The following is a 25,559-nucleotide window of genomic DNA, read 5'->3' as shown; positions in this document are numbered from 1 at the left end:
AAAAATATCTTAACTAACACAGCAGGTTGTCCTACAGGCCTCTGAGGGTAAACTTAAATGTTGCCCCAAACCCCCAGAAAGGCTCAAGAAAAGAGAGAAGCCCCGCTCTCCAGGGTCTGCAGAACAGCAGAGGCCCAGGTCCAGCCACTGTGCCCCCTCCCTCGGCGGGGCTTCCATGGAGCTGGAGCTGCCGCCATGGCCGGGACTCTCCTCCAGCTGGGTCGCCCTGCAGGCAGGGCCTGGACCAAGGGGCAGCTGCCCAGGTGTGGTGTCCTCCCAGGCTGCAGCGGGGAAGGGGGGATGGAAGTCTGCCCTGGGGAGCTTTGTGTGCAAAAGCTTTGCTGTACTTCTGCTCCTGTGTCCGCGTGGAGTAGGAGAGGCCCCAAGACAGCTTTCCTTTGGGAATTCCTCTGGGTCTGGGTCAGGCCTAGCAGAAGGCCTCTGCGTAGGCTGGTGGGTGGGCAGCATCTATCGCGGTCACCCAGCTAAGCCCCAGCAGCGCAGTCGGGCTGCTCCCCGCTGTCAGAGGTGAGGCGTCTGGTGCCCGTCTCCGTGAAGCTGGGACAGAGCTGCAGGGAGGGGAGGCCACAGCTTCCTGCAGAGAGCTCTTGGCACTGGGAATGCTTTGTGTCCTTACTGCACTGAGCGTGACACAGGGACCAGCCAAGGTGGCGTCTTCCTACAAGTTGGGAGCTCATAAGGCAGGAGGAATCTTACGTCCGCCACCCAGACCCAAGGAATCGGCATCTGCATGCCAGCAGGGTCCCCAGGGGTAGCGAAACAGTTCCGGTTTGAGAACATTTCCCAGGCCGCCCCTCATCCTCATGTGTCCGAGCTAGGAACGGCCTGGGAAATGACTTCTTGGGGCAGGTACTGCTCTCCCTTGAGGGCAGAGGCAGGAACAGGAGTGGTGGGAGTGAGCAGGGGCCGTGGCGAGGCCAGGCACCTTGCTTCTGTGTGCCGCCAGGGAGCCCCCGGAGCCGCCCGGGGTTCTGACCCAGCTGTGCTGCTCTAGGAACAAACAGTCCTTCACAGTTCCACCTTGCGTTCTGGAACAAACTCTTCCTACTGGCCTTGTAGAGATGAGATGGGGAGACACCCCCTGTTCATTTTCTCTGTGAGCCGGTGAACCTGGGTGGCTGGTTATTCCACGGAAGTGACACCCGTGGCTGGGTTTTTCTCATTCCTGCCTTTGTTCCTCAGCTCTGGTCATTGTCCTCCAATCCCGGATCCTTCCCCCACTCTGTGAAGCCCTCCATGCCCTGAAATCATGCAGCATCTCCCAACCTTAACTCACAGTGACCCCAGTCTTCATTGCATTTCAATGGGGAGCTACTTCCTGACCGTTCATACGGTCTTCCTGTATGGCTTATGGTGTCCCTGAGGCCAGTGCCTCTGAGATTGCTGACAAGTCCTTGGGCCCAAGAGAGCTCTGAGCGGGTAAGCACTCTTCCTCAAGGGTCCTTACAAGCTCAGGAGAAAGGCAGTGGTACTGGAGTGGTGATCTTTAGACAGGCTCAGGCCTGTTGACCAGGACGAACGAACCATTCCTTAGAGCCAGAGGAAACTGAAGAGAAGGTCACCCACCCGAGCAGGGCTGGACCTGTTGTAGGTCCGTTTCCTAGGCAACCATTCTCAGGCAAGAGCAGGCTGTGCATGCTCCAAGGGTTCAGTGCGAGCACAATCAACACGTTTCCCCCTCCCAGGCAAGGCCTGGTCTCCAGAAAACCTCCAGCTGGAAGAGTGGGTGTGTGCACACTCACGGGGAGGCAGAGCCGGCCTCGACCTTGGAGACCAAAAGCCTCCATTCAGACTTGGGTGCAGCCAACACGCGCTGCCCAGCAGCTCGGGCTTCCTACCTGGTTCAGCTTTTCTCCTGTGAGCAGCAACTTCACTTCAGAGTAGCTTTGTTACGTCAAGGACGCTGGTGCCAAGCTGCCATCCTCTCAGCGCTTTCTGCTGTGCTAGTCCCTCTGCCATAGGATGGCTCACTCGGGGCAGCTGTCCATCCTGGGGTCCTCGATATGGGCCCTCCCGCCCTCCCACCCCCTCCCACCCTGGAACTGGCCACTAACCCAGGACACAGAGAGGCTGAGGGGTCACACCATAATTTCCGTTTTCCGCAGAACCAGCCCTCTAGGCCGGTCGCCCCTTTCTGGGACACTAGTTCAATTCATGGCATGTTTGGGCTTTATTCACTTGCTGCCTCATTAGGTTTCCTTGATTCCTTAAACCTGAACCATGTCTTAGGCAGAAAGGAGCCTTCAGCTCTTACACTGCTTTTCAAATTTAAAGAAAAGAGCATTGACTTACATGGGGCAGTCTTCCCAAACGGTGTGTTTCTGTGACCCACATACCACCTGCAGCCTGTTTTGTGGCCCCATCCCTTGACTGAAATCCAGTAACTTTCCTCATCCTTTATTCTCTGCACTTTGATGGAGCATTTGGCCATTTTGTCTCCCTTTATCTTTCTCCTTTTTGGTATTTCTTGGTACTTCTTAGTTGCACCAAGACTGCATCTTTACAACTGGGTCGTATTCTCTCAAATCTCCAAGACTCAATATCTGACCCTCTCATTTCTATCCCTGAATTTTTGATTCCCTGCACAGTTGATTCTGTGTCCTGACCTTTTCTCTAACTTCTACAAGTGATCCTCCATCTCCAGGAACAGACTATAACCTTTAGTTCAATACCACACCCCCAGCTCTCTGAAGAGGACCCTCCTCATCATGGGGAAGCATAGGGATGTCCTCCTCCCAGCCCGCCGGCCCTGTCACTCCCCATCACTGTCAGGGCACTACTATCCATGTAATCGTCTCTGACTTCTTCAACTCCTGTGTTCAGTTACCTACACCTGCCAGCTCTTCAGTTCTTAAAATACATCCATATGCTAAGTACAAAGGAAAAGCTCTCTATAAACGATAAATTTCAAGGAGAACAGCTCAAGGTATATCCTGGACACAAGGATTTCCAAATATGGCATGCTAATTTTCAATAGAATGATTAATTATGACTCACAAGGTAATGTGTTGGAGCCGGTTCATACCAGCTTGCAAGAGCCAACTGTGGTCTCTCTCTAACTCATGCTCAGTGATATTAGACTGATAGCTTGAAACCAGCCATGATTGGAGTATGTACACCAGGGGCATTGGCCAGTGTTATAATCAGCTCGCTCCCCAAGAACTTGTAAAGCATTTACAGCACACAGCTGCATGAACGGGCTCCACACACACATGCACACACACTCTCTTATTGATAAGACAGTTTCAGTTTATTGATGGTACTTAGAAGGAAAATGCTCTCAAGAAGTTCCAAACTCTGGACTCTTTTTTACAAAGCCTAAGAACCTTGGTTGAGCTTCTCTAAGGTTTTTTTAAATCTTTATCTTCATACTTGGTGTCTGGTAGAGCTAGGACATATCTGATCTCTAGATGAAGATCCATTCTATCAGTCATTATCCTGAAGAGTTAGTTTGGTCTTATCCAGGGTGTTTGATCCGTATGCATTAGCTCTGTTCAGATATTCCTTCTGTGAATAAAAGAATATTCCAATTTTCAAGGTTTGGTCTAAAGCCTTCCTTTTACTCTTTTTTTTAGGTAGTATTAATTATGAGTTTCTACTACTAATCACTATGTAGATAACCACTCTTTTACTTGAATAAGTGTCTTTCTAGATGCAATCTGACAGTTTATTCTTATATTTCGACCCATTCAGAATATACCCAGTGTATTCAGGTCCTCACACTTCTCTCTGTTCCACTTACTTTAAACCTTGCACACACATACACACACATGCACCTGAATATGTCTCATTTTCTCAACTGATTGCAGCTGCCGTAGGGGACGGGCTCTCTATGCACGTGTGTGTCTCCCACTTGGTGCTTGGCAGATACTTGTTGACAGAGTTGAAAAAAGACCTCTAAAGCTTCTCCTAAACCAAATCTTGTCATTGCCACAGCCCTTGAAGCCACCGGCACTCGGCCAGCAGACATTTATTGAGACAACCCAGAATACAGTCTTCAGTGAGTTCCCAGTTTGATGACACAAGACGGATGAAAACTTGTGTAAAAAGCCAAATAAATGTCTGTCCACAGAACTGTGTGAAAATCGAGGGGAAACAGCTGTCTGTCGGGTCCCCAGAAAGTGTCATACAAGATGCAGCTTGAGATAGATACCATGGTAAATAAGAATAAACTGTTTACAGTAGTTCCTTTAAAAATGGTTAGGAGCCTTCCAGGGAAGCAAAATCATGATGGCAGCATTGTTGTTTACTCTCCCCAAATCCCTCATTAAAAATAAACAAGCAACTGGAAACAGAGCAATTAGGGTTGCCAAAGGAAAGGAAAAACACGCAAGTAATAACTTCCGCAAAAGTGATTCAAGTGAGGCCAAGCCCTATGCAACAGGAGAGACAGTAGCTGCTAGGCAGAGATTAAAGGAAATTGAAAGGGTCAAGAATCCTGAGGCAGAGAATCACTAATAAATGCTACCACAGGACACAGTCCTACTCCGAACAGAGCCCTCAGCAAGTAGAGCTGAGGCCAAACAGTCCAGGACCCAGTGTGCGGCTGAGGGCAGCCCAGGTCCCGCAGACCCACCCGGGGAACTCAGGAAGGTCAGAGAGCACCAGAGGGGATCACATCCTATGCCCCGAAGAAACACCCAACAGAATCTGCCGGAATTACAGCCCAAGCTGAGAAGGAATGCAGGTAAAGGAACGGGAATGCTCAGACCCTTGGGCCTGGAGGAGTCCAGAAGGTACAGCTGTCAGAATTGTGAAGAAAGGGCGTCTACAAATGATTCTCCCATTCACAATAGGGAGAAAAAGTCAAATGTTTATCATTAGAAATGGCTTTTGAGTGGAGATCAGCAATGACTTAACTTCCTGTTACATGAACAAAAATAGTTAACAATGGTAGTTTAATAAAAAGTGGACATTAATTTTTCTTGTGTGGGAAATTCCTAGATGATGATCTGACTTGTTAAAAAAGCAACTCATAATTGGGTGAATGATAATTTTAACTTATTTGTTCAGATACTTACAAAAAGCTTTTCTCTGTATGGAAAAATATTAATAACTAGGGCTTTCTGTTAAAGATGACAACAAAGGCATTTTTAAAAATTCCATTCCCTTCCTTTGAAATTCAACAAAAATCCCACAAAGAGAATGAGAGAGGGAACACTGTCTTCAGTGAACAATGAAATGGCCACAATCCCAAACTATAAATTAGGAAACCCACCAGCCAGAGACCATAAAATCTGGACCAGAATGAGAGGGAAGGCTGAGAGCTGACAGACACTCCCCCAGGGGCCGAGTGGGGTATAGATTTCCCTGGGAAGAAGTGTGACAGTCCTGGAAGTGACAGTCTTTGATTTCAGAGACCAGATCGAGGACAAAGCACGAGCTGCCGCTGGGGACAGAGCCGTCCTGGGGGGACCGGAGCTGACGGAGGAAGCACCTGTCAGGCCTCCTGGCTCCAGGCTGAGGAGATGAGGTGGTGGGCAGGAAGGGGGGGCGGCAACTGCCAGGTTATTACGCCGTGAGCCAGGTGTGTCAGAGGTTCTTCTCTGAGTCACACCACCCATGTGAGTGCCCAAATCTGAAGAGAGATGTGGGCAAAAGAAATAAGAATTTGGTGACAGAGTTGAAGATGATGAACAGAGGAAGTGCCCAGCTCACTGCCTGCCACTGTGTGATTCACAAAGTGCTGGCTGCATTCAAAGCTCAGCATAAAATCTATGCACCCAAACCGAGGGGGAAATTGAAGGGGAAAGGAGCAGGAAGCAAGAGTCACGTGCACAACATGACATCACAAAGATATCGCCCAGAGTGACGTTTCAACATACAGGATTGTGTTTCCGAGGCAATTACAACTCTGGTATCTGGGGGAAGAGCGGCTTCTGAGTGAGGTTTGAGTTCAAAAGGAGATTATAAGTCAACAGAAGGAGATGACCAGCCAGGGAAAAAACCTGAAAAGAATAAGTTCAAAAAAAATAATGTAATAAAAATTATATTACAAGCAACAACAAAAAAAATGACTGTAAACAGATATGGTGCACAAGCTGGAATAACTCCCATAAAATGAGATGGAAGGGAGTAAAGATGTTGAATTGATTTTTAGAAACAATGATGGATATGAAAGGCAGACAGATAAGCATCACGGATATTTGTGAGAATGAAACAGGTGGAACAAAGAATGTTCAGGGATGATAAAGGGGAATTAACTTCCCTAACAGGAGCTTTGATCTGTGAGTCATCACGGTGTACCATGCCCCAAGAAAGGTGACCCACTACACAGCACACTTCAGGAGCTGAGCTTCATGGAAGAAGATTCCACAGGCCTCTGAGCCGGGAAAGGCAACAACAAAAAGCCCCTGCTTGGCCTCACACATCACCCAGCATTCAGTGCATAAAGGCAGCGGGACGGGGTCTGCACGCTCGGAAGGGAAAGGAAGTGTGACCCACAGATCATCTCTTCATCTGGGCTGCTCTTCATGTCGAAAGGCAACAGAGGCGGTCGGAGAACGCATTCCCATGAGCCCCTCCGGGAAAGCCAGGGCCCTTCTTTGCCCCCCGCAGGGCCAAGTCACTGAAGGAGAAGGAGGGCATCCAGGCACTACAGGTGCTGGTGAGAACTATGGGAGCTGAGCGCTGAGGTTGGTGCAGGACAGAATTAAGACTCGTCAGTCCGTCAGGAGTTGCATTTCAGAGCAGTGTAAATATCAGAAGCCTTGCATTATCTAAAGAAGAGGACGGAAACTAACTGGAGGTTGGGGGTGTTGGGAGGAAATGCAAAGGTGCTTGTTTCCTCATCCTTCCTGGTAGCAAGTCTACACTTTGCTAAGTCAAGATACGTCATTAAAAACAACTATCAAAATCTCTGTTTGGTTTCTTTTATCTTCTTTCTTAACTTTAGAGGATTCTTTGGAGAATTATTCACTTGGGGGGAGAAAGAGAAAATATGTTCCACAACCTTAAAATCTTAGTTTCTTTTTTTCTAATTCACCTAATAAAATTGTTAATTAAAGCTGCACATACATGAAATGATCATCAAATATCTATTGCTGTACACACACTGGTTATCAAACATTGATGTTATGAGTTGCAGTTCAGGTGATTTTTTAAAAAAATGTTATACTTTTTTTTGAATTGTTGGTCATGGGTATGTTTTGTTTTTATTCAAAAGCAAAGTCATTTTGCAATATAAATAAATTCGATATCAAAAGTAACAGTGCCCAAAGTGAGCCATGGCAGGAAAGTCCTGGAAACTAATTAAAGAAAGACGAGGTGGAAGGAAGGAAGGAAAGGGGGAAGGGAGGGCAGGGGAGAGGAGAGGAGAGCCCCCCGGATCCTGAGTGACCTTCGAGCCTGGGAAGCAGCTTGCTTATTGGCACCCCCTGTATAAAACTCCCCTGCATTTCACCATCTGAGACTTGGCTGTTGCCGGCCAGGCACGTGGCTCACGCTCCATCTAACTTGCACAATTCTCCTTGCAGTGTTCTGTGAGCTGTGGTGTCGGAATCCAGCGAAGAGAGCAGGTGTGTCAGAAGCTCACAGCCAAAGGCCGGCTTGTTCCCTGAGCGAGAGGGTGTGCAGGGACCTGCCCACAGACCCCTTGTAAGGTCTTGCCAGATGCCTACAGGAGTAAGTATGTGAAGTTCCTGCTTCACCGGATGCGCGGACTCTGTCCATCTTGTCCCAGTGGCTTCGTTTTCCACAGCAGCACATCTAATCTGTAGGTAAAGCAAATCAGACAGAGCTCCGAATTGTTTAAAGCAGCAAACAGCACAACACTGAAGACCAAGATGTAGTTCTCTGAAGAGGCAGTTTTAAGGAACGTTCACTCGCTTAAAAGATGCATCTTCTAGGTTTCCTCGCTTGGATTTATACTTCCTCATATCCTTTACTTTACCATCATTTCTTTTATTTAGAATTCACAAGCATTCCATGTAGGACTGAAGCCAATATACCTTCTGGTTTACTTTGCTAATGATATATTTGGATTCATTCTATTAAAAATAGAAGAGTTAAGTATGTTTAAATACTTAAGTACTTTTCTTATGTATAGTCTGAAACCAGCAAGGATGCAAATACGAAATAATTTTGGTTTTAAAAATAATTTGGACCCTTCCTCAACTAATTTTAAATAATAAGCTTAGTATAAAGAATCAAAATTATGGCTTCATTATATACAAAAGCTACTATGCGTGTAGCATTCGACTATTTTCAATACACATGACAATATGTATTACAGGTGCATATGTGTGTTTCAGGTAGGAAGCTGACAGGTGAGTTGAGGGCCCTACAGCCACTGAAAATAAAGCAGCAGAGTGGTGGCAGGAGGTGTGGCAGAGAGGTGGGGACAGGCACACGAGGAGCACACCCAGTGTCTGGGTCTGTTTTCCTGTTTTGTTTTTCACTGTCCTTATCGGTAAAAAAATAAACAAACATTAATTCCTTCAGGTCCCCTCCTGAGCTTACGATAAGAAAAAAAATCAGAAATTAACAATTATTTTAAAGTTGCTTAGGAAGAAAATACACATATATGTATTATATACACATATAAAATCTAAGTTTGCCAACAACTTTCCTGGAAAATCTCACAACACAAAGTAAAAAAAACAACAATAGCTTTAAAAAAATTGCTAGTATTTATTGTGTGCTTACTGTATGGAGTTCCTTGCATGTGTATTAACCTACTTAACCAACAGCAAGACAGACATTATCCCCATTTCGAGAGGAGGAATCACGGCTTAGACAAGGTCTGAGACTTCACCGAAGGCCTGTAGCTGCCAGCTGGATCCCGTGGCCTGTTTGACCGCAAGTCCGTCTCATTCCTGAGCCTGTGTTCCTCCCCGCCTCTCTCCTGACTCATGGACGATGTTAACTTTTTTCTCTGGGAATTCTTTGAGGACAGATTTTTAAAATCTTGAGATCCCCCAAACTGGAGATTCCACATTTTATGATATTTTGGAATTCAAGAATATTTGTGGCGTATGGCACGGTATGATGCTGCGCCAGCTGCTTATCTGTCTGAATTTTATTAATTGTGGACATTTGCCTAGCAGGGGAACTAGATCATAAACTGCCTTAAAGGAGAAGTAATTACTTAGAAGTAAGATTGGAGCTTCCTCTAAAATAATCACAGAATAACATGTGGGAATACGTCGTGGTTATTCGGGCATGCAGTGTGGTACCAGATGAAATTATAAATTATTATGGCATGCAGTGGAGAGCCAGAACAAAATTGCAAGTTTTAGGGAGAAAAAAATAAAAAAAAGGAAAAAGGCAGTCGTATTTCTTCTTCACCCCACCCCACCCCATTTCCTAGCCAGTCAGCGTTCATGATGACCTTTCTAACACCCTGAGGACTTTTTTCCCAACATTGTCAATTCACGGACCCCCATCACTGTGGCATGGTGACCCCTTAGAATTCCCCATTGCTTGGCACTCAGAAATAATGTCCTGCTCTTCACCTTCCCCCACTGCAAGCCTGCCTACGTCTTTAATGCCTGTCTGCGACCTCTGGTTTTCCGTCCCTGTGGTCCCTAAGCTCTCTATTGTTACACTAGACACCACTCCTCTTAGCTGGCATTCTCTGGTCACTCGTGTACCCAGTTCAGTAGGCAGATGCTTCATGCCCTTCCTTGGCCCATCACTGATTGCCCTTCATCTTTGAGCTGATACTACTTTTTGGGTGATTTTCGTTTGTTGCTTGGTCCCCTGGCCTGAGATACTAAGATTTGCCAAAGGAATAATACCACCATGCTGATCAGACACACGGCATATTTGTGCTGCCCAGCTTAGCTGGACAGTATGTGTTTTTTTCCTGTTGCCTAAGAATTCCCTAGAAATCCGCCATAGCAGCTATGTCCTAGTTACTGCACTGACATCTGTTTGATGAACTTGTCTTTTAGTCTAGTAGGAATATCAAGGCTGTGTGGTGTAAGGTCCGTCGGCTTTTCTTATGTCTTCACCTCAAATCTACCTACCCTACTCTGCTTCCCAGACTGGACATGTGTGGTATTGATTATAGGCCTAATCCCTCCATCACCGAAGGGCATCTGAGGACAAGAAAAACCAAATCCAGCTGTGCTGTGATCTGTATTTCTTTTAAAGCTCCACTTCTAGGGATGTGCCTCAATCGGTGCCTTGGGTTTAAGGCACCCTCTTTGGAGGAGTGGATTCCTTGATCTTTATTTTGACCATTTGGGTGTGCAGTGGGGGGAGGGCAGGTAGCAGTGATGTTCTAAGCACCATACAGTCCAGGTGAACCCCAGATAATCCCTGCCTTCTCCCACCTCAGGCTTTTTTTTGCCCTTTGCTTGAATTCTTTCCTCTACCCTATCCAGTGACTTACTTACATCTCCCTGCTCTTGAAAGGCCTCCACAAGCCCCACCCTCCCCAGCAGTCTTCCTCAGTTGCCCTTTATCTCTGAAGGGTCATATAACACTGTGGTCCAGCTGACTCACCTGAGTTCAAATCCCAGTTCCTGTAAGACCTCGTCCTGTGACGTTGAGCAGGTTATGTAGTCTCTGAAAGTCTCGGTTTTCTCATCTATAAATGGGCTTAGTACCTGCACCTGCCTCATAGGATTGTTCTGAGAAAAAATAACCTATAAAGTGTTTAGAAACAGTAGTAGGCACATACTGAAGGCTCAAAAACATTAGTTATGTTGATGTCACCACCTCTCTCTAAGACCTTGTATAGCTGCAAAGACAGGATAAAATGTGGTAGGGTAACTTGTGGTACATCTTCTGTACCCGGCTCAGTGCTGTGCCCTAAGGATAGAGGCGTGTCTATCCTGCCTGGGCGCATGGCCTTCTCAGTGTCACAGGATAGCATTTCTTTGTTAATTCATTCAGCAAGTATTCCTCAGAGGCCACTGTGTTTTAGATGTTGTGATACAAAATTAAAAGACACATTCTCTTGTCTCTAAGAGCTCCTAGTTCAGTGGGCGATAAATATGATAACCAGGAAGGGTGACGTGCTATTGGTGCCGTTACTGGATGAGAGGGTGGCGTTCAGCGCCCCTGGGGGTGGGGGGCCGGGAAAAGCTTCATGAAGGAGGAACCCTTGAGCAGCATTCTGAAAGATGAGTCTTTTCATCAGGCCCTTGGGAGGGAGGGTTCAGGAGAACGTGGGAGAGGAGAGCAGGGACAGAGGCAGGGGGCAACAAATGAGTCGTATGTTTGGGGAAATTGCAAGGAATTCCGTAGGGCCAGAACACAGGTTCAGGATGGGTTGTGACAGGAGAATGCTTGAGAAGTCAGCTGTAGAAGATACAGAACCCCAGGCTAAGGAGTTTAGACTTTATACAAGAAGGAAATGATATGGTCTGCTTTTATTTTGGTTTATTTACTCTGTACAGATACATGCTGTACAGATGTACTGGATAAATATGGGAGTGTAGACAGCGAGTCTGGCTGAGGGAATCCGGCCGGGTCCAGGGGAAGAGCGTGAGGAGAGGAGCAGTGGGGATGAATTCTAACCGTGTTCCCAGGGTCTAATCTGAGCACACGATGCCTGACTGGAGTTGGGAGCTGAAGATGGGGACCGTGGTGTGCTTGGAAATGTCTAATGGCCAGCGGTGGGGCAGGTGGTAAGGGGGAGAGGAAGCCGTCATTTGCTGTCTCTGCCGATTTCTGTGGTGCGAGTTCCCCCATCAGGGCTGATTTGGGGCTACCAGTGCGACAGCACTGAAGCTGGAATAGACACCGACAGTCTCGCACACCCGCGAGCCGGAGCATCAGGCCACACCCCGCTGGGCAGGGCAGGGTCCGGGTGCCTTCTGGGCTCTGCTTGAGGAAGCTGGTGGAAAGTGATGCCATGAACTCCAGGGAAAGGAGGATAATTGGGAAGGGACGGGGAGACAGAGATAATGTGTCTAGATGACAATATTCCAAGCTTGAAGTTGCTGGAGAAGATTTCTAGTAAGCAGTGGACGATTAGGTCTGGAGTCCCAGAGGAAGGCCCGGGCTGCGCAGATAAACTTGGGAGGCATCAGTCTGGAGATGAGTTACAACCACAAGTTACAACCACAAGATTGTCAGGAAGAAGTTTAGTGCAAGAAGAGAGAGAGACGAGGTGGCCAGGACTGACAGCTGAGGGCCGGGAACGGCCCGGGGCAGCCCAGACGGGCAGCTGTCACCGAGGGCCAGAAGCAAGCAGGGTGGGGACTTTTTCAAAGCGGATGACGAGGGCACTGGAGGGAGGCGTGCAGTTGTCACGGGGGCCGTGGGTGGCCTTTCCCAGAGCCCTCCGCGGGGAGCTGTGGGCAGAGGCCGGCTGCCCTCAGCTGCAAAGCGGGCAGATGCCCCTTTCAGGCCCAGGGCGGCGTTCGCTCCAGCGTCTCCCAGGCAGCTCGGCCTCCGCGCCCCTTCCGCGGGTCCCCACAGCCTCCCCTGCAGCCAGCCACCCCGCTTCCTCTGCCTCTGGCCCCGGACGAGCCTGAAGGAGGCTGGAATGGCCCAAGTTGTCATGAGAGCCCCCCGTGAGCCTGTCAGACCATTGGTGCTGGTGGGAGGGGTGCATCCCACCCTGCCAAGTGGCACCCTCAGGGCCGGATTCTGGGGTGTGGGCCTCTGGCGGGGTAATGGGAAGGCAGACAGGCCACCAGGCCTGTTCGGAAGCTGCTTGAGTCAAGTGCTGGTGAGACCAAGTGTAAATGCCGGGCCCAGGTGGCATGGGGTAGAAACCTGGCACCAAGATGTAGCAGTGGCAGGGACATGACTGGAGTTAGGACAGGACACAAGCAGGCAGGGAGCTGAGGCAATCGCCCTACATAGCCTTGAGCACCTAGAACTGGCCTTTAGTGGGTACAGTGGGCTGGCCCAGAGGCCCAGAAGGGGGACATCCAGAAAAAGATCTTGTCGTTTTCTAGAAGAGCCCACAGATGTTGCATTTCTCACATCCAGCGTGGTGGGCCAGGTGGAGGGTTGGGCTGGTAGCCACGCATGGCCCCCAGCGCCTGCAGGATGAGGCGCCTGACCACCCCGCAGAGCACGTGACAGCCCTGTCATGTCAGGCTTGGCCAGCGTGGCACTTAGGAGCACGTTCAGATGCAGAAGGAGGCCGTCACCCAAGAACTGTGTCTGATGACACCATGCTGCAGGTGCTGCTCTGAAGGCACTCACCGGGGTCCGGTCCCAAGAGAGGAACTGGCCCGGGCTGTGGAACTGTGCAGCCTGCCAGGGCCTGAATCCCAGGCCACGCCCCAGGCACACCTGCTGTGAGCTGCTCTGTATTCTGCATGAGCAATTGCACTTAAAGTGGGGTGGAGATGCAGCCAGAGGAAGCGGCTGGCTTCTCATGGTGCACCCAGCCAGTTGGCAGGTTCTTCACCACGGCTGAAGCCTGCCTGCCATCTGCAGACTCCCCAGCTGCCTCAGGAGTCAGGGTGCCATCTCCGTGCTTGAGACCTGGGCACCAGGCTTACAGCAGCCTCAGGTCACCCTCGGCCTAAGCCAGTCAGCCAGACTAGTGTCTTCATTCCCCACCTGGGCTTCTGCACCATCCCAGTAGGATCAGAAACACTCAGGCTATGACCTCATCCTTACCAGCCATGGCTACCGAAACAGTGTGTGTCCACACGTTCCTCAGCTGCATGGATTCAGAAGCCTGATCTCAACCCCATTTGTATTCTGATTTTGAAGAATGAGTTTCAGATGCACATCGATCTTCTCCATTGTCCACCACCAAGGGGCCAGTGACCCCACAGCGTGTTCATCTGGAACCTTTTAAATCATAATAAGAGATCTCTATAGTAGATAATACACATGTATGTATAGATATTATGGGTAATGTATTTATGTATATTTTGAGAATTCTGGCACCAGGCTGCACACAAATACACACACACACACACAAATACATACACACATACCCTGCCTTATGACAACAGGCCACTTAGAAGTATGTATAAAATGTAACCAGATAAGTAGATATTCTAAAATTCTAATTCTGAATTCTAAAATTAGAATCAGATATGCAATAAAAAAGGAGCCAGACAAGGCAAATGCATGATTATGTCTTGAATTTCACACTCATGTACATGTGGCACAAATCTGGCCCTAGACTAACCAACAGCAACAGCTGTCTTGGATAAGGCAGCCTGGCCAGTGTTCATTGGACAGGACATGAAGTAATCACTCGGAGCAGATCACAATGATTCCTGGTGCTGCCCAGAGAGAGAGCCTGCTGTGGTCTTACCGAAGACCCTGCGGTTGTAAAGACTGGCGGGTTTGCAGAGAAAACACTGCTCCTGTTTATGTTCCCTTCCGTCTGACCAGCCGCATCCCATCAAACTGTCTTTCAAGTAAAAGAAAGTGGGTCAGGAACTCCTCTCTCTCTACTGTGGCATAATCCACTGGTAATTTGGGGGGCAGTGGTTCCCAGACCTTGCTGTGCATTTCAGCCACTGGGTGCTTTAAGAAATTCTGATGCCAGGCTGCACTCCGTTAATCAAAATATTTGGGGATGGGATCCACAGCATTGAGATGAAAAAAAAAAAGTAACATACAGCAAAGTTTGGGAGCCTCTGCCTGGAGCACCTGTGGTCGGAGGTGCTGTTGAACCTGTGCACACCAGTGTATCCAGACTGGCGGTTAAAATATGGAACTCCTTCCCAAAGGCTTGCTAGGTAGCTTCTGCCTCAACCCATGACTATCTTGCAGCTGCTTGGGCCCCCTTCCCGGAGCTGCCTGACATCCCTGTAATCTAACAGCGACGGGGGGAACACTCAGAGAAGCAGTGTTTCAGCAAGACCCGCTCCAGGGCCCCTTCAGCACCTGCTCTGGCTGATGGTGCCCTTTGCTGGGTGCATTGTTGATTATTTTGCACACCATCTCTGCCTTTGATAACGGATGAACTACAAATTTACCAGGGAGTCCATCATTTTTTTTTTCCTGCTTTTGGTCTCTGTTGAACAACTAAGTTCAAAATTTTATGCTATCAACTAAGAAGAAAATCTATATACTGTAACTGGCTGGGGTGAGTTTGACATCCTTTGTGGAGACTCCACATCCAGTAGGGAAACATGTGCATGGTGGGAGATGTGTGCACAGCAGGAGACGTGTCACCAGCTCCACTTAGATGAGTCCAGGGAGCGTCCCCAGGCAGAACTCTGGACGAGAGGCCTGCCTACCAATCGCATGTCTATGGAATTTACATGTAAACTCAGTGCGCTTGTCCTTCACCAAGAACATTCTCTGCCATGGAAATTATGGGTCTGCCCTGCTGTATTCCTGAACCTACTGGCACCACCACACCCTGGCAGGCAGCTGACCCTCTAGTGCTTGTGAGCCCCCCAGGGGGACTCCAGGAGTTGTTCTGGAAAACCTGAATACCACTACACATGCTGTTTATAGCTAGCGCCTGTGTGCTCCAACCAGGAGGACCTGCAACTGGGGTTCCCCAAGGGAGCGAGGCCCCCAGGAGCTTGATTTTGTGAACCCAGCAATACCTTTGATGTGAGCCAGCGTCCCCTCTCCCTGGTGCTAGGAGGCCCTCTGGGCCTGTCCCTTAACTGCCCACAGACCTAAGCACATCGTCAAATAGGAACCAGACTTCCACCCCCATCACTCCCAGCCCCTCACTGCAGAGCCACCCAGAGCACACTGAGGCCTTCCTGCAGGTGAGCTGCGGGGGAGCAGCCTCTTCCTGCAGATGGGATCCGAGGAGGGTCCGCGTTGGCTCTAGCCCGTTACCTGGAGCAGATGCCCAGGAACAGTGGCAGCCAAGCTCACCTCTGAGTCCGCCTCTGGTTGCCCTGCTGCGTGTTGGCTGGGCCTGCCTGTCAGCTGTCAGGGGTCGCAGCCACCACATCTGAGCCTGTGAGGGACCCGCTGCTGCGCCATGCACTTAATGCAAATAATCACAACCCGGCTTCCTCTGACGGAGGGGCTAACATTACCCACAGTTCACAGGTGAGAAAACGGGCTCAGAGAGGTGGAATGACTGGTCCAAGCAGCAGAGCTGAGATGCACACTCAGATGTGTCTGGCTTCAGAGGGCCTGTGCTGCCTCTTCTGCGGTCTCTTACCTGCCTCATCCTCCTCTTCACGAACTCCAAATGCATTCGCCCCTTCCCTATGCTCGCTGCCCCCCTCTGACCTGGTGTAGCTGTGGCCAGGCCATGCCAGCTCGGTCCTCCCTGCCGGATGGCAGAGACACCCATGCCAGGCAGCCCCCGCTGATGGAAGCACTTAACCTCAGGCCTCCAGGCTTTGTACAGCATTGTACATGTTTTCGTGCGGTTCAGTCAAATGTGCATTCTTGGCTGCTAAAGACTAGGTAGTTGAGGAATTTACCCATCCAAGGATGTAAACCATTATTCATGTTTTAGTACTCAAATGTTTTAAAAGAGGAAAAAAAGATACATTTGTTGACATAGATCAGCCCTGGAAGATTGCTGTCAAGAAGTTTTCATTATTGATATGTTTGCTTGTGTTTTCTTTTCTCCTCTTTTTCCTGTAGAAATGAAACCAGAGGTAAGGTCAAACTTGGTGAGCAGGGCCCTCAGATCCTGGGTGTCCAGAGAGTCTATATTCAGAGGAGGGAAGAGAAACGCATCAGCCTGACTATTGGAGGCAGGGCGTATTTGCTGTCCAACACGTCTGTGATTATTAAATGCCCAGTGCAATGATTCCAGAAATCTCTGATCCAGTGGGACAAGGATGGCCGCTGCCTGTGGAACTCCAGATGACTCGGCATCACCGAGTCACGCTCACTGAAGATCCACAGCCCCGCCGCCCCCGACATCGGCATGTACCGGTGCATCGCGGGCTCGGCACGAGATACGGTGGTTCTCAAGCTCATTGTCACTGACAACCAGCTCATTGCACCCCCAGCCCTCAGGGAGCTTGGGAGGGAGTATCCCGGGCTGGGCCACGAAGAAGCCAATGGTTTGGAAGCCATGTGGCATAAGATGAGGCAAATGTGGAGTAACAAAAACGAGCTTTACCTGGACCACGGCCAGATCAACAAGCAGCCTTTCTTGAGCGCTCTGTTGGGCCACTGCAGCGATTCTGCAGGAAACACCAACTCCTGGGAGTCTGGGAAAAAATGGTTTGGAGCAGCCATTAAGCAGGGAGCACACAGCATGGATGCTGCCCAGTTCGACGAGCTGATAAGAAACATGAGCCAGCTCCTGGACGCTGGAGAGGTCAGTGACGACTTGGCCTTGCAGCTGATCTACCAGCTGGTGGCCGACTTAGGGTGCAGCCAGACCCCATGCAGTGGAGGGGTACCCATGGGGAAGTGCCCCCCTCAGCCCTGAGGGGGGAGACAGGAAGTGTGCCCCAGAGCTCCAGTGGGACGAACTTCAGCAAGCTGACCTTCAAGCCACAAGGGCCCACTCTCATGTGGCAAAGTCAGCCTTCCTCGGTCTCATTTAATAGAACGGTGACTTCAAGGATTTGCGGGATGGTGTACATTACAGAAAGAACATAGGTCGTCAGTATACTTTGTGAGCTTGTTACCCCCGGGCGGGCCATGTATACATGGACCAAGAATGGAGAACCCATACAACCCTCAGAAAAGTGAGTGAAGTAAGAATTTTTGGGATACCTTCTAGATGGTTCACTTTGTGATACTTTCTTAATGATGTTTACAGCTTCCTTGAAAATATTTTCAAATTCTTTCTTCTAAGAACGTGTTTCCAACAGCATTATTTGGGAAAGAAACTCCAAAATGTCAGGATGTACTTATCATATATGCACTGGAATTTGTGAAGTTAAACCACACTGTCCCAGTCACTCTCCTGTAGGTGTGACACAAGACTGGGTATGGGAAGCCTGAGTTTAAGCATGTGTAGACACTGCAGAGCATTCAGACAAAATCCGTACAAGGCCATTAGGAAGTAACACACCTGCAGTGATCCTATATCAGGTAGGAACTGCAAGTTAGAATTCACAGTCCTTCCAGGTCTGGGACACAAGGCCCCTCATTTGAGCTCCCTTCAGCTCCATGAGTTGGGCAGGGCAGGTGTTAATTGTTTTCTGATGAGGTCATTGAGAAACAGAATCACATGACTAATTCATGGCCAGTCTGACCCAGGCACCGTATCTCCTGAACATTCCCAGCAATGTTTGAATATCACACGAGGCCTGAGTAGAAAGATCTGGCATCTGAAGGAGTTTTCTATATTGTGCAAATTTTTTTCATAAAATCCAAAACTAAGATGATAAGGCTCTGAGTTTTTTGAGATGTTTGAAACACAGTATTAAGTCATTCATTTTATTGTGTTCTCTGTATCGGTGCAAGAATATCACATATCATTCATTTTACATAAAATAATGGAGGATAACAGAAATATGAATTCACATTTGCATTCTCTGTTGCCTCTAAATCTTGCTGTTGTGCACATAGGACTGGAGATGTTTTGCTTTCTTTTAATTTGCATTTAAGCAGAAGCTGTACCTTCTCTGCCTCTAGGGACTGTTAAGAGACAAACAGAACTGCAGATGTGAAATTGTTTGCAGACCATCAGGTACTTTAGAAATGCAAGTTTTATTTTTGTCACGCCTTTTGTACATTGAGCCCAACATGTGAAACATCGGAAGAAATCTAGGTAAAAGAAATCTAGGTAAAATTCAATTTTTTATAGTAAATTATTAGGCTATGTCTTAGAATAAAAATGTAAGACGAATCTCATTTTTAAATTTTTTGCCCTGGAACTTTGAACACAATATGTAATGAAGTTTTAGAAGTGGAATAAACCTTCCAGATCAACTAGCTTAGCAATTCTTAAATCTTGGATCTTAGGACCTGTTTAAAGTTAAAAAGGGATTGAGAAGCCCAAAGAGCTTTTGTTAATATGAGTTACATCTATTGATGCTTATCATACTGGAAATTAAAACCAAGAAACATTTAAAATATTTGTTTATTAAACTATCTAGAAATAACAGTAAGTAGCCCATTACATGTTCACATAAATTACATAGTTTCTGAAAAGTGATATTTTTAAAGATTTACTGATAACAATGGCATTGTTTTACATCTTTGTAAATCTCTTTAATGCCTGACTTAATAAAATACAGCTGGGTTCCCATAAATGCTTCTACACTCATCTTCCATGTATGTTGTTTCAGTTGAGATTCTAGAGAAAATTTAGCTTCATACAGATATGTTGGTTGGAAAAAGAAGGAATATTTTAATAGCCCCTTCAGATAATTGGCTATTCTTTATTACTACACTAAAACTGGACAAAATGGTAGTATCTTATGGGTTTATTGGAACATTCAATCTGAGACCATGTAATTTTGACACTCTGTTACAATGAAATCTATTGTTTTATCTTGAACTTTCAATGGATCTTTTACCTATACAAATTTTATGACATTGTGCATTGGGCATTTGGAAAATATTGGCTGAGTTATATAGCTCTTCCAAATGTTGACACATTTGATTATTCAATGTAAAAAATATTCTTTAACATTTACCCATCTCATCTCATCAGAGAAGCCTCTGAGTTTTGGGAAGTTACCAGACTCACACTGGAGGATACAAATTTCCCAAAATTTGATTTTTATTTGAATACTTGAATTTTATCACAGTCAACAAGTACTGTCAGATGTTTTCCTTGAATTGTCCAGCTCATTTTCATTCATCTAAAAAAAACATCTGGCTTATATACCCAAGTCCTAGTAATCATAGTTTATCTGTCATTCTTTCAAGTCGAAAAGAAGCAACTAGTTCAGCTACCAGTTCACACTGTCACACCGACATACTTAGGCTTGCAGAAGGGCTGTGTGTGTTCACACAGAATCTTAGAAACATCTGCACTCAAGGGCTGAGATTTAGTAAAATTAATGAGATTTACTGCCTCATTAAGGACATCCTTAGGGAAAACTGGCATGTTTGTTTTTACTGTGAGCGTGTGGTGGTCAGGAATACAGGGACTTCTGGGGCCCCCAGGACGCACTGTTTTCGTTCCTTCTGTCATGCCAGCAGTTTCTACCTCTGCTACTCTTACTATCCATGCAAATGTCAGCACCACAAAAATGGCAAATGATGCCTTAGTATTGTTAGGAAAATAGCCTTGGCCTCATGGCCACCCCATGGTCCATGCCCCACCCTAGGAGGGCTGCTCAACAATTTCATTTTATAAATGGTGAGGAAACAGAGGCTGAGAAAGGTAAGTGATCAGCTGACCTATGGCCACAGTAGAACAGGGATGAGCTAGGGCATGGTCACTTTAGGTAAATGTTTGTTGAAGTCAGTTGATTTTAAAAAGTTTGACTTGATCAAATGGAATTAACACTAGTGTCCGAGGCTGAGACTCCTGGAGGTTTTATATAAAGAAGTTTTGACATGGTACCACCTACTCAGATGTGTTTCTGCCATACTTTAAGAATCAGCCACTTGATATCTGAAGCAATTCCATAGGGCCATTAAAAGTTCTTGTTTTAATTTTTAAGAGAAAAAAAAAGATCCATTTTCATTTCCATTTTTTTTCAAGCTTACCTAAGTCGTTCAACTTATGCTTAATATCTTTTATGTAACAAAGGTCCGCACTTCTAGATATATTTTTCCTAAATAAGTAAGTGTATTTATTTTTCTGAATCTCATAAAGCTTTCCAAGTGAAGCAATTCAGAAATGGAATTATGTTTCTGAGAGCCTGTATCCAATAAGAGGAAACCGTATAGACAAGCATGTTTTGATGCCAGCTGAGTAAGAAATCTCAGGAAGAGAAGGTGGGTGGGCCCCGGAGGCTGGTGCCGATGGAATGAACAGCTCTGTTGTTACTTCAAGATTAAGGTTGTGCAGCAGAGACCAAGGTTAGATCCCTGTAAGAACTCCCCACACTGGTTCTCCAGCCCAGGGACCCATCCAGGCTACATACCTACGCGGCTCACCCTGGCAGCAAGGGTTGCTGTGCTCAGCTATTCCTAACCTCAGTAATTTCTCACTGCACTGTAAAATTGAAGCCTACAAAATAAAGGCATTTTCTGAGAATTGCCAAATGATACAACATATATATGAAATGATTTGAGAAAAGATTTTAGTGTATCATTTTTTTCTAGTTACTAGCTACACTTTTGTTCTTAATCAGCTATTCCTTTATAGGGATTTGACAGTGAAAGTCCAGTCCTACCAGCAGCTCCTCTGCCATACTCCTGGTTTTGTGCTGGGCAATTCAGCTCTTAGAATTTCTGCCCACTTCTGTAGATTCCATGTGTGACTGGCAAGGGGGCTCGCATCCTTCTAGTATATTCCCTCTATGCCCTTATTCTGTGCCATTCTGAGCATACATATAGTCAAAGGTTTTCGAGAATTTGCTGTATGAAAGTCACTGTGCTAAATAAGCCCAGAAAACACACAGCTGTGAGTAAGATTTGGTCCCTGTGCTTGAAACGATCACAATCTAGTGGGAAGAAACAGAGATTTCACCAAATAAGTACATGAACCGGAGCAGCAGGAGCCCAGAGGGGCAGAAGATAACTCGGGGTGTTGGGGAAAGGTTTACAGGAGAAAGTACGTTTGATCCAGGAGTCAGGGAGTCCATTGGAGTTTGTCCGAAGGGTAACATATGCAAAAGCTCAGGGTGATGAATGAGCATGGAACGTTCTGGAACCCGTGAGAGGTCCATTATGGCTGGACCCTAGGATGAGCAACATGCAGTGACAAGAAATGGAGAGGTGGCCCAGCTCAATGGGCTCATGTTGTCCATGAAGAAACATAGTATTTTGTGGTCAGAACAGTCTGTATTGCTAAGATCAGTAAAGTGGGAGGGGGGCGGGGAAAAAGTACTACATGGATCATTGATCCAGACTATTAAGAAGCAATTTCAAATCATTTAAGAAAAAACATTTAAATTGAAACAAAAGCAGACCATGCCCTCCTTTCCATCCCCTGAATAATCACTCCCCCGTCAGGATTCACCTGACCAACTCTTGAGTCTCAGGTGGCGTCTGCATGCAGGTGCTTATGAGCCTCAGCAACTGGGAAACGAGGAGCCCGCAGAGGTCAGCCCTGCCTGTCAGCCACATGGTCCAATCCAGTGCGATGCCGCTGTAGCGTTCTTACCTCCGCTGACTTCTTCCTACAGGGACAGTGTGACAGTGAGTGTGTAACTGTCACCCAGCAGCATTAACTCAAGACCCACTCCCAGTGTGAAAATCTGAATTAAAAATCCACACCTTGTTAGGAAGGATTTGGGCAGAAAATGAGGGTTTAACATTCAGCAAACTAAGGTTTGCTAGTTTATCTCTTTTAAAACGTGGTGTGTGGAGCACTGAGTCCATCCAGAAATCTGTTCTTATGCCAAGTGTGATAGGAAGACTGAGTCTCCAAGCACTGTCCAGCCCGGCCACCTCCGTGAGTTTAACACAAGGAGAAAGACTTTCCCACTCTCTAGTTGGTATAGTTTCCTGCCGGTAGGCAGGAGACCTGACAGGATGATCCTCTGGGATCCTTACCAGCCCGAAGTCTGTAACCTGGCAGTCTTCTTTCTTGTGACCTGGTGTCGTCCTTGGGCAGTTAAACGTGCTCCATGAATGCATCCTCTTTCTAACTGGCCTGCAGAGTGGTTTTGGATGGAACCAGAAACTTACAGATACGGAGCCCTACGAGGAAAGAGCAAGGAAGATACAGGTGCTCTGTAGTTAGTCATCTCGGTTCAGATGCAGGAAGTTCTTCCATGCTGTATGCGGGTAATGCCCATTGTTGAAATTTGGAATGCCTGGTTTGGGGGGGTTCGTTTTTAATATTAAACTCTAGAACAGCGGTTCTCAAACTTCAGTGTGCACCAGAACCACTTGGGGGGGGGGGGTTTGTTAAAACAGATCTCTTAACCCCATTCCTGGAGATTTGGACCCAGTAGGTTTGGGATGCAGTCTGAGAATTTTGCATTTCTTAACACGTTCTCAGGTCATGCGGACACTGCCGGCCAGAGGACCATACTTTGGAATCGGCTGCGCAGGAGCTCGCTTTCTGAGAACTGGTCATTAATGAGACAGCATGAAATTAGCAGCACTGATCATGTGGCTTTGCCCCTTTAAGTGCCATGAGCCACTGAGAGAGAATAATTACTCTTGCCAGGTCGCTATATCCGCCCCTAGGCATACCCACCACTCCTTAGAAACACTTTGAGGAGGTCAGAACTGTCAGAGTAATCTTCCCAGGAGGAAGGCAATGTCCTTTCAATATTAAATGTGCTTTAATTACGAAGGAACATTTTAGGTGATATGGTTGTAAGCAGTGACTCCCTGTGGCAAACTCATGTTCTGGGATTAAAAATAAAACGAGAGTGTACCTCCAAATCTCTTTGGTTTCTGGGGTCTGATGTTCAAATGGACTAACTGAGGAGAGGGGCAATATCAGGGGTTAGAATCCGGGATTCAGACAACTAAGCATTGAGCTTTGTAGCAAGTACTCTTGTCCAGAAACTGAGGAGGTGGACCCGTTGGTTTTAAAAGCTCCCTGAGTCTGTTGGCTGGAGTCTGAGTCCCTCCCCGGACTGCATTCCCGACGAAGGGCCTTGATTTCCTGGGCCTTAATCCTCCTGGGTTGTTCTTTCCTGTGCATATCAGCCCCTTTCCAGAAAACATCTGTTCCAAGGCTCTGGAATTGTGGAAGGAATGGCCATCCCCCTTGCATCTCCAAGGCTCCCCTCCAGTCCATCCTAGAACAATCCAGCTTCCTAAGGGAGCTGGTGCAACGTCCTCGGGGCCCAGGGGACATGCTGAGACAGGCCCAGCCCTCATCCCGCCCAAGGTCTCCTATCTTTTCAGCTCTCAGGATAGCTGTCCACTGTCCCCAGACCTCCAGGAGAGGATGGGACATTCGGTTACCCAAGCAGGATCGTTCCAAAGTTCTCTTCCCCAGAATACATGGTTTCCAAACACCTGGCTAAGATGTTATTCTTTCATGCACTACGCATGGGCAATGAAACACATTCAGCAAATGCGGCCCCACACTCCAGGAGCTCCGGCGCCTACGGTGGAATAGGGGGTTCAGCTGCAGCGATAGGTCAGCCTTGAGGGAAGCTCTGGTAACACCCTCTCTGGGATGCTGCCTCGCTGGCCCCACATGCTACAGAGAGAACCCTGGGCAGCCAGCACCTCTTTCCCTCTCAAAGCCCACCACCTGAATGCTGCAGGTGTCTGCCGCCAGCCTGTGAGCTGCTTGCCGGCAAAAAGAGCTATTTTCTGACTCTTAACTCCTGGTGTTCAGCTCAGGCACAGAGTTCATTTCCGAAATATCCTCCTGGTCTGTATATGGTCATTGCAATGCACCCTTGTAGCCATTTCTTTGCCTGCACCCACCCATCGCCTGTCTGTCCGTCTGTCCCCTGAGCACCCCGAGGCTGTGTATGTGCAGGTGCCCAGGGAGCCATTACTCTGCCTCTGTCCCCAAAGCCCACCAGAGGCAGCACTGTTTACCAAAGAGCAAAAACCGAGCCTAACCTCATTTCCCTCTCCCTTTGACTTAGGAGGTGCCTGTCATCTTGTCTGTTGAAAGAAATATCACCAGACTGGAGCCTGGCCATCTGTCCGTCGTGGTTGGAGGCCTCATGGAGGCAGCTCTGGGGGCAACTGTGGCGATCCGGTGTCCTGTGAGAGGTGAGTGTGTGCATGTCCTGGCTGGCCCACTGTTGCCAGGGGGACACCCGCTGGCATTTTGGCATCCAAGCCTCTAAGCATCAGCCTGGGAGGCTCCAAGCTCTTGTTCTCCCGCACAGTGACAGGAAAGCCATCCCTCAAGGGTGAGTCCTCACTAGGGAGCTCAGAGACCAGTGTGGAAACAGAGTGCTGCCTTGCTCAAGGCCCCTGAGGACTGGGACTGCTTTGCACGCTGGCACTGGCAGGACCAGGACGAGGGTCCCTGTGGCAGGTCTGCCCACGAGGCCAACTTCCAGCCTAGAACATGGAGTCCGAGCGAGGGCATTTGTAGGAAGCTGTTAGGGGATCTCCAGCGAGAAGGGGTCTGTGCTGGGCCCAGCCAGGGTGGGCAGGGGCTGGCCCACACCCCATCTGTGCCGTGGCTGGGTGGGCAGCACGTCTGTGCCCAGTGGCTTTTTCTGCTTGTTTATAAGGGCAGATAAATCTCTGTTCTAACCAATTCATTCTGTCTTAGGAGAAATAATACTTTCAGTCTGACTTTGCCCTAACCCCACAGCCATTCTTCGTCTGGAAACCACAGATTCTTAATCTTACCACGGCCACATGCATCTCCAAACCCATAAAACATGCTTCACACATGTCTATTTTCCGGCCAGGAGGCTGTGTGAATGGCTTGGTTGGTTTTTCGAAGAGGTGGTGGGCTCCTCAAAACTAAGGTCTGCTGTTTTAAGGTGACTTTGCATGGGCCTGTGACTTACGTGCATTGATTTAACTCTCAGGCCAGCTGTGTCTTCCCGGTTTGCAGGTTCTAACGAAGTGCCCGTAGTTGCAGCCACTTATGATAAATCCAGCTAAGGCTGTGACCCAAATAGCCCAAGGTGACTAGGGGAGGCCTGGCTGCAGTTCTCCGTGACACCGAGAGGGTGCACGGAAGGAAGGGGCCCTAGGACACCCCACCCGGGCCCCAGCTCCCCGGCCCCTGCAATGGCTGG

At 47.9% G+C, this 25,559-nt stretch overlaps 2 protein-coding genes across 5 annotated transcripts in view; one reads left to right on the top strand and one right to left on the bottom strand.

Moving 5' to 3' along the window:
• The window catches only part of LOC140845103 (ADAMTS-like protein 3), a 112,753-nt gene that overhangs the window by 73,804 nt on the left and 13,390 nt on the right, over window positions 1-25,559 (top strand). For 2 of the 4 annotated variants that reach the window (XR_012123789.1, XM_073218856.1), the window contains exons 1-3: window positions 7,732-9,004; window positions 16,477-17,164; window positions 24,438-24,567. Coding sequence is in view for 3 of the 4 variants with exons in the window: in XM_073218856.1 (XP_073074957.1) it covers window positions 16,766-17,164; window positions 24,438-24,567 (529 nt within the window). In the remaining variant the exon portion in view is untranslated. Of the gene's footprint in view, window positions 1-7,506; window positions 7,645-7,731; window positions 9,005-16,476; window positions 17,165-24,437; window positions 24,568-25,559 lie in introns of those variants that run through there. The other 2 variants (XM_073218855.1, XM_073218857.1) reach the window with 2 other exon arrangements.
• Window positions 7,649-25,559, bottom strand: part of LOC140845101 (ly6/PLAUR domain-containing protein 3-like) — a 64,152-nt gene continuing 46,241 nt past the window's right edge. Inside the window, exon 5 of the mRNA XM_073218854.1 lies at window positions 7,649-7,733. Coding sequence (XP_073074955.1) covers window positions 7,729-7,733 — 5 coding nt within the window. The 3' untranslated portion in view covers window positions 7,649-7,728. The remainder of the gene's footprint in view (window positions 7,734-25,559) is intronic.

Source organism: Manis javanica, chromosome 12 (assembly GCF_040802235.1).
Source record: "Manis javanica isolate MJ-LG chromosome 12, MJ_LKY, whole genome shotgun sequence".
Lineage (NCBI taxonomy): Eukaryota > Metazoa > Chordata > Mammalia > Pholidota > Manidae > Manis > Manis javanica.
This window is presented reverse-complemented; position numbering and strand designations above follow the sequence as displayed.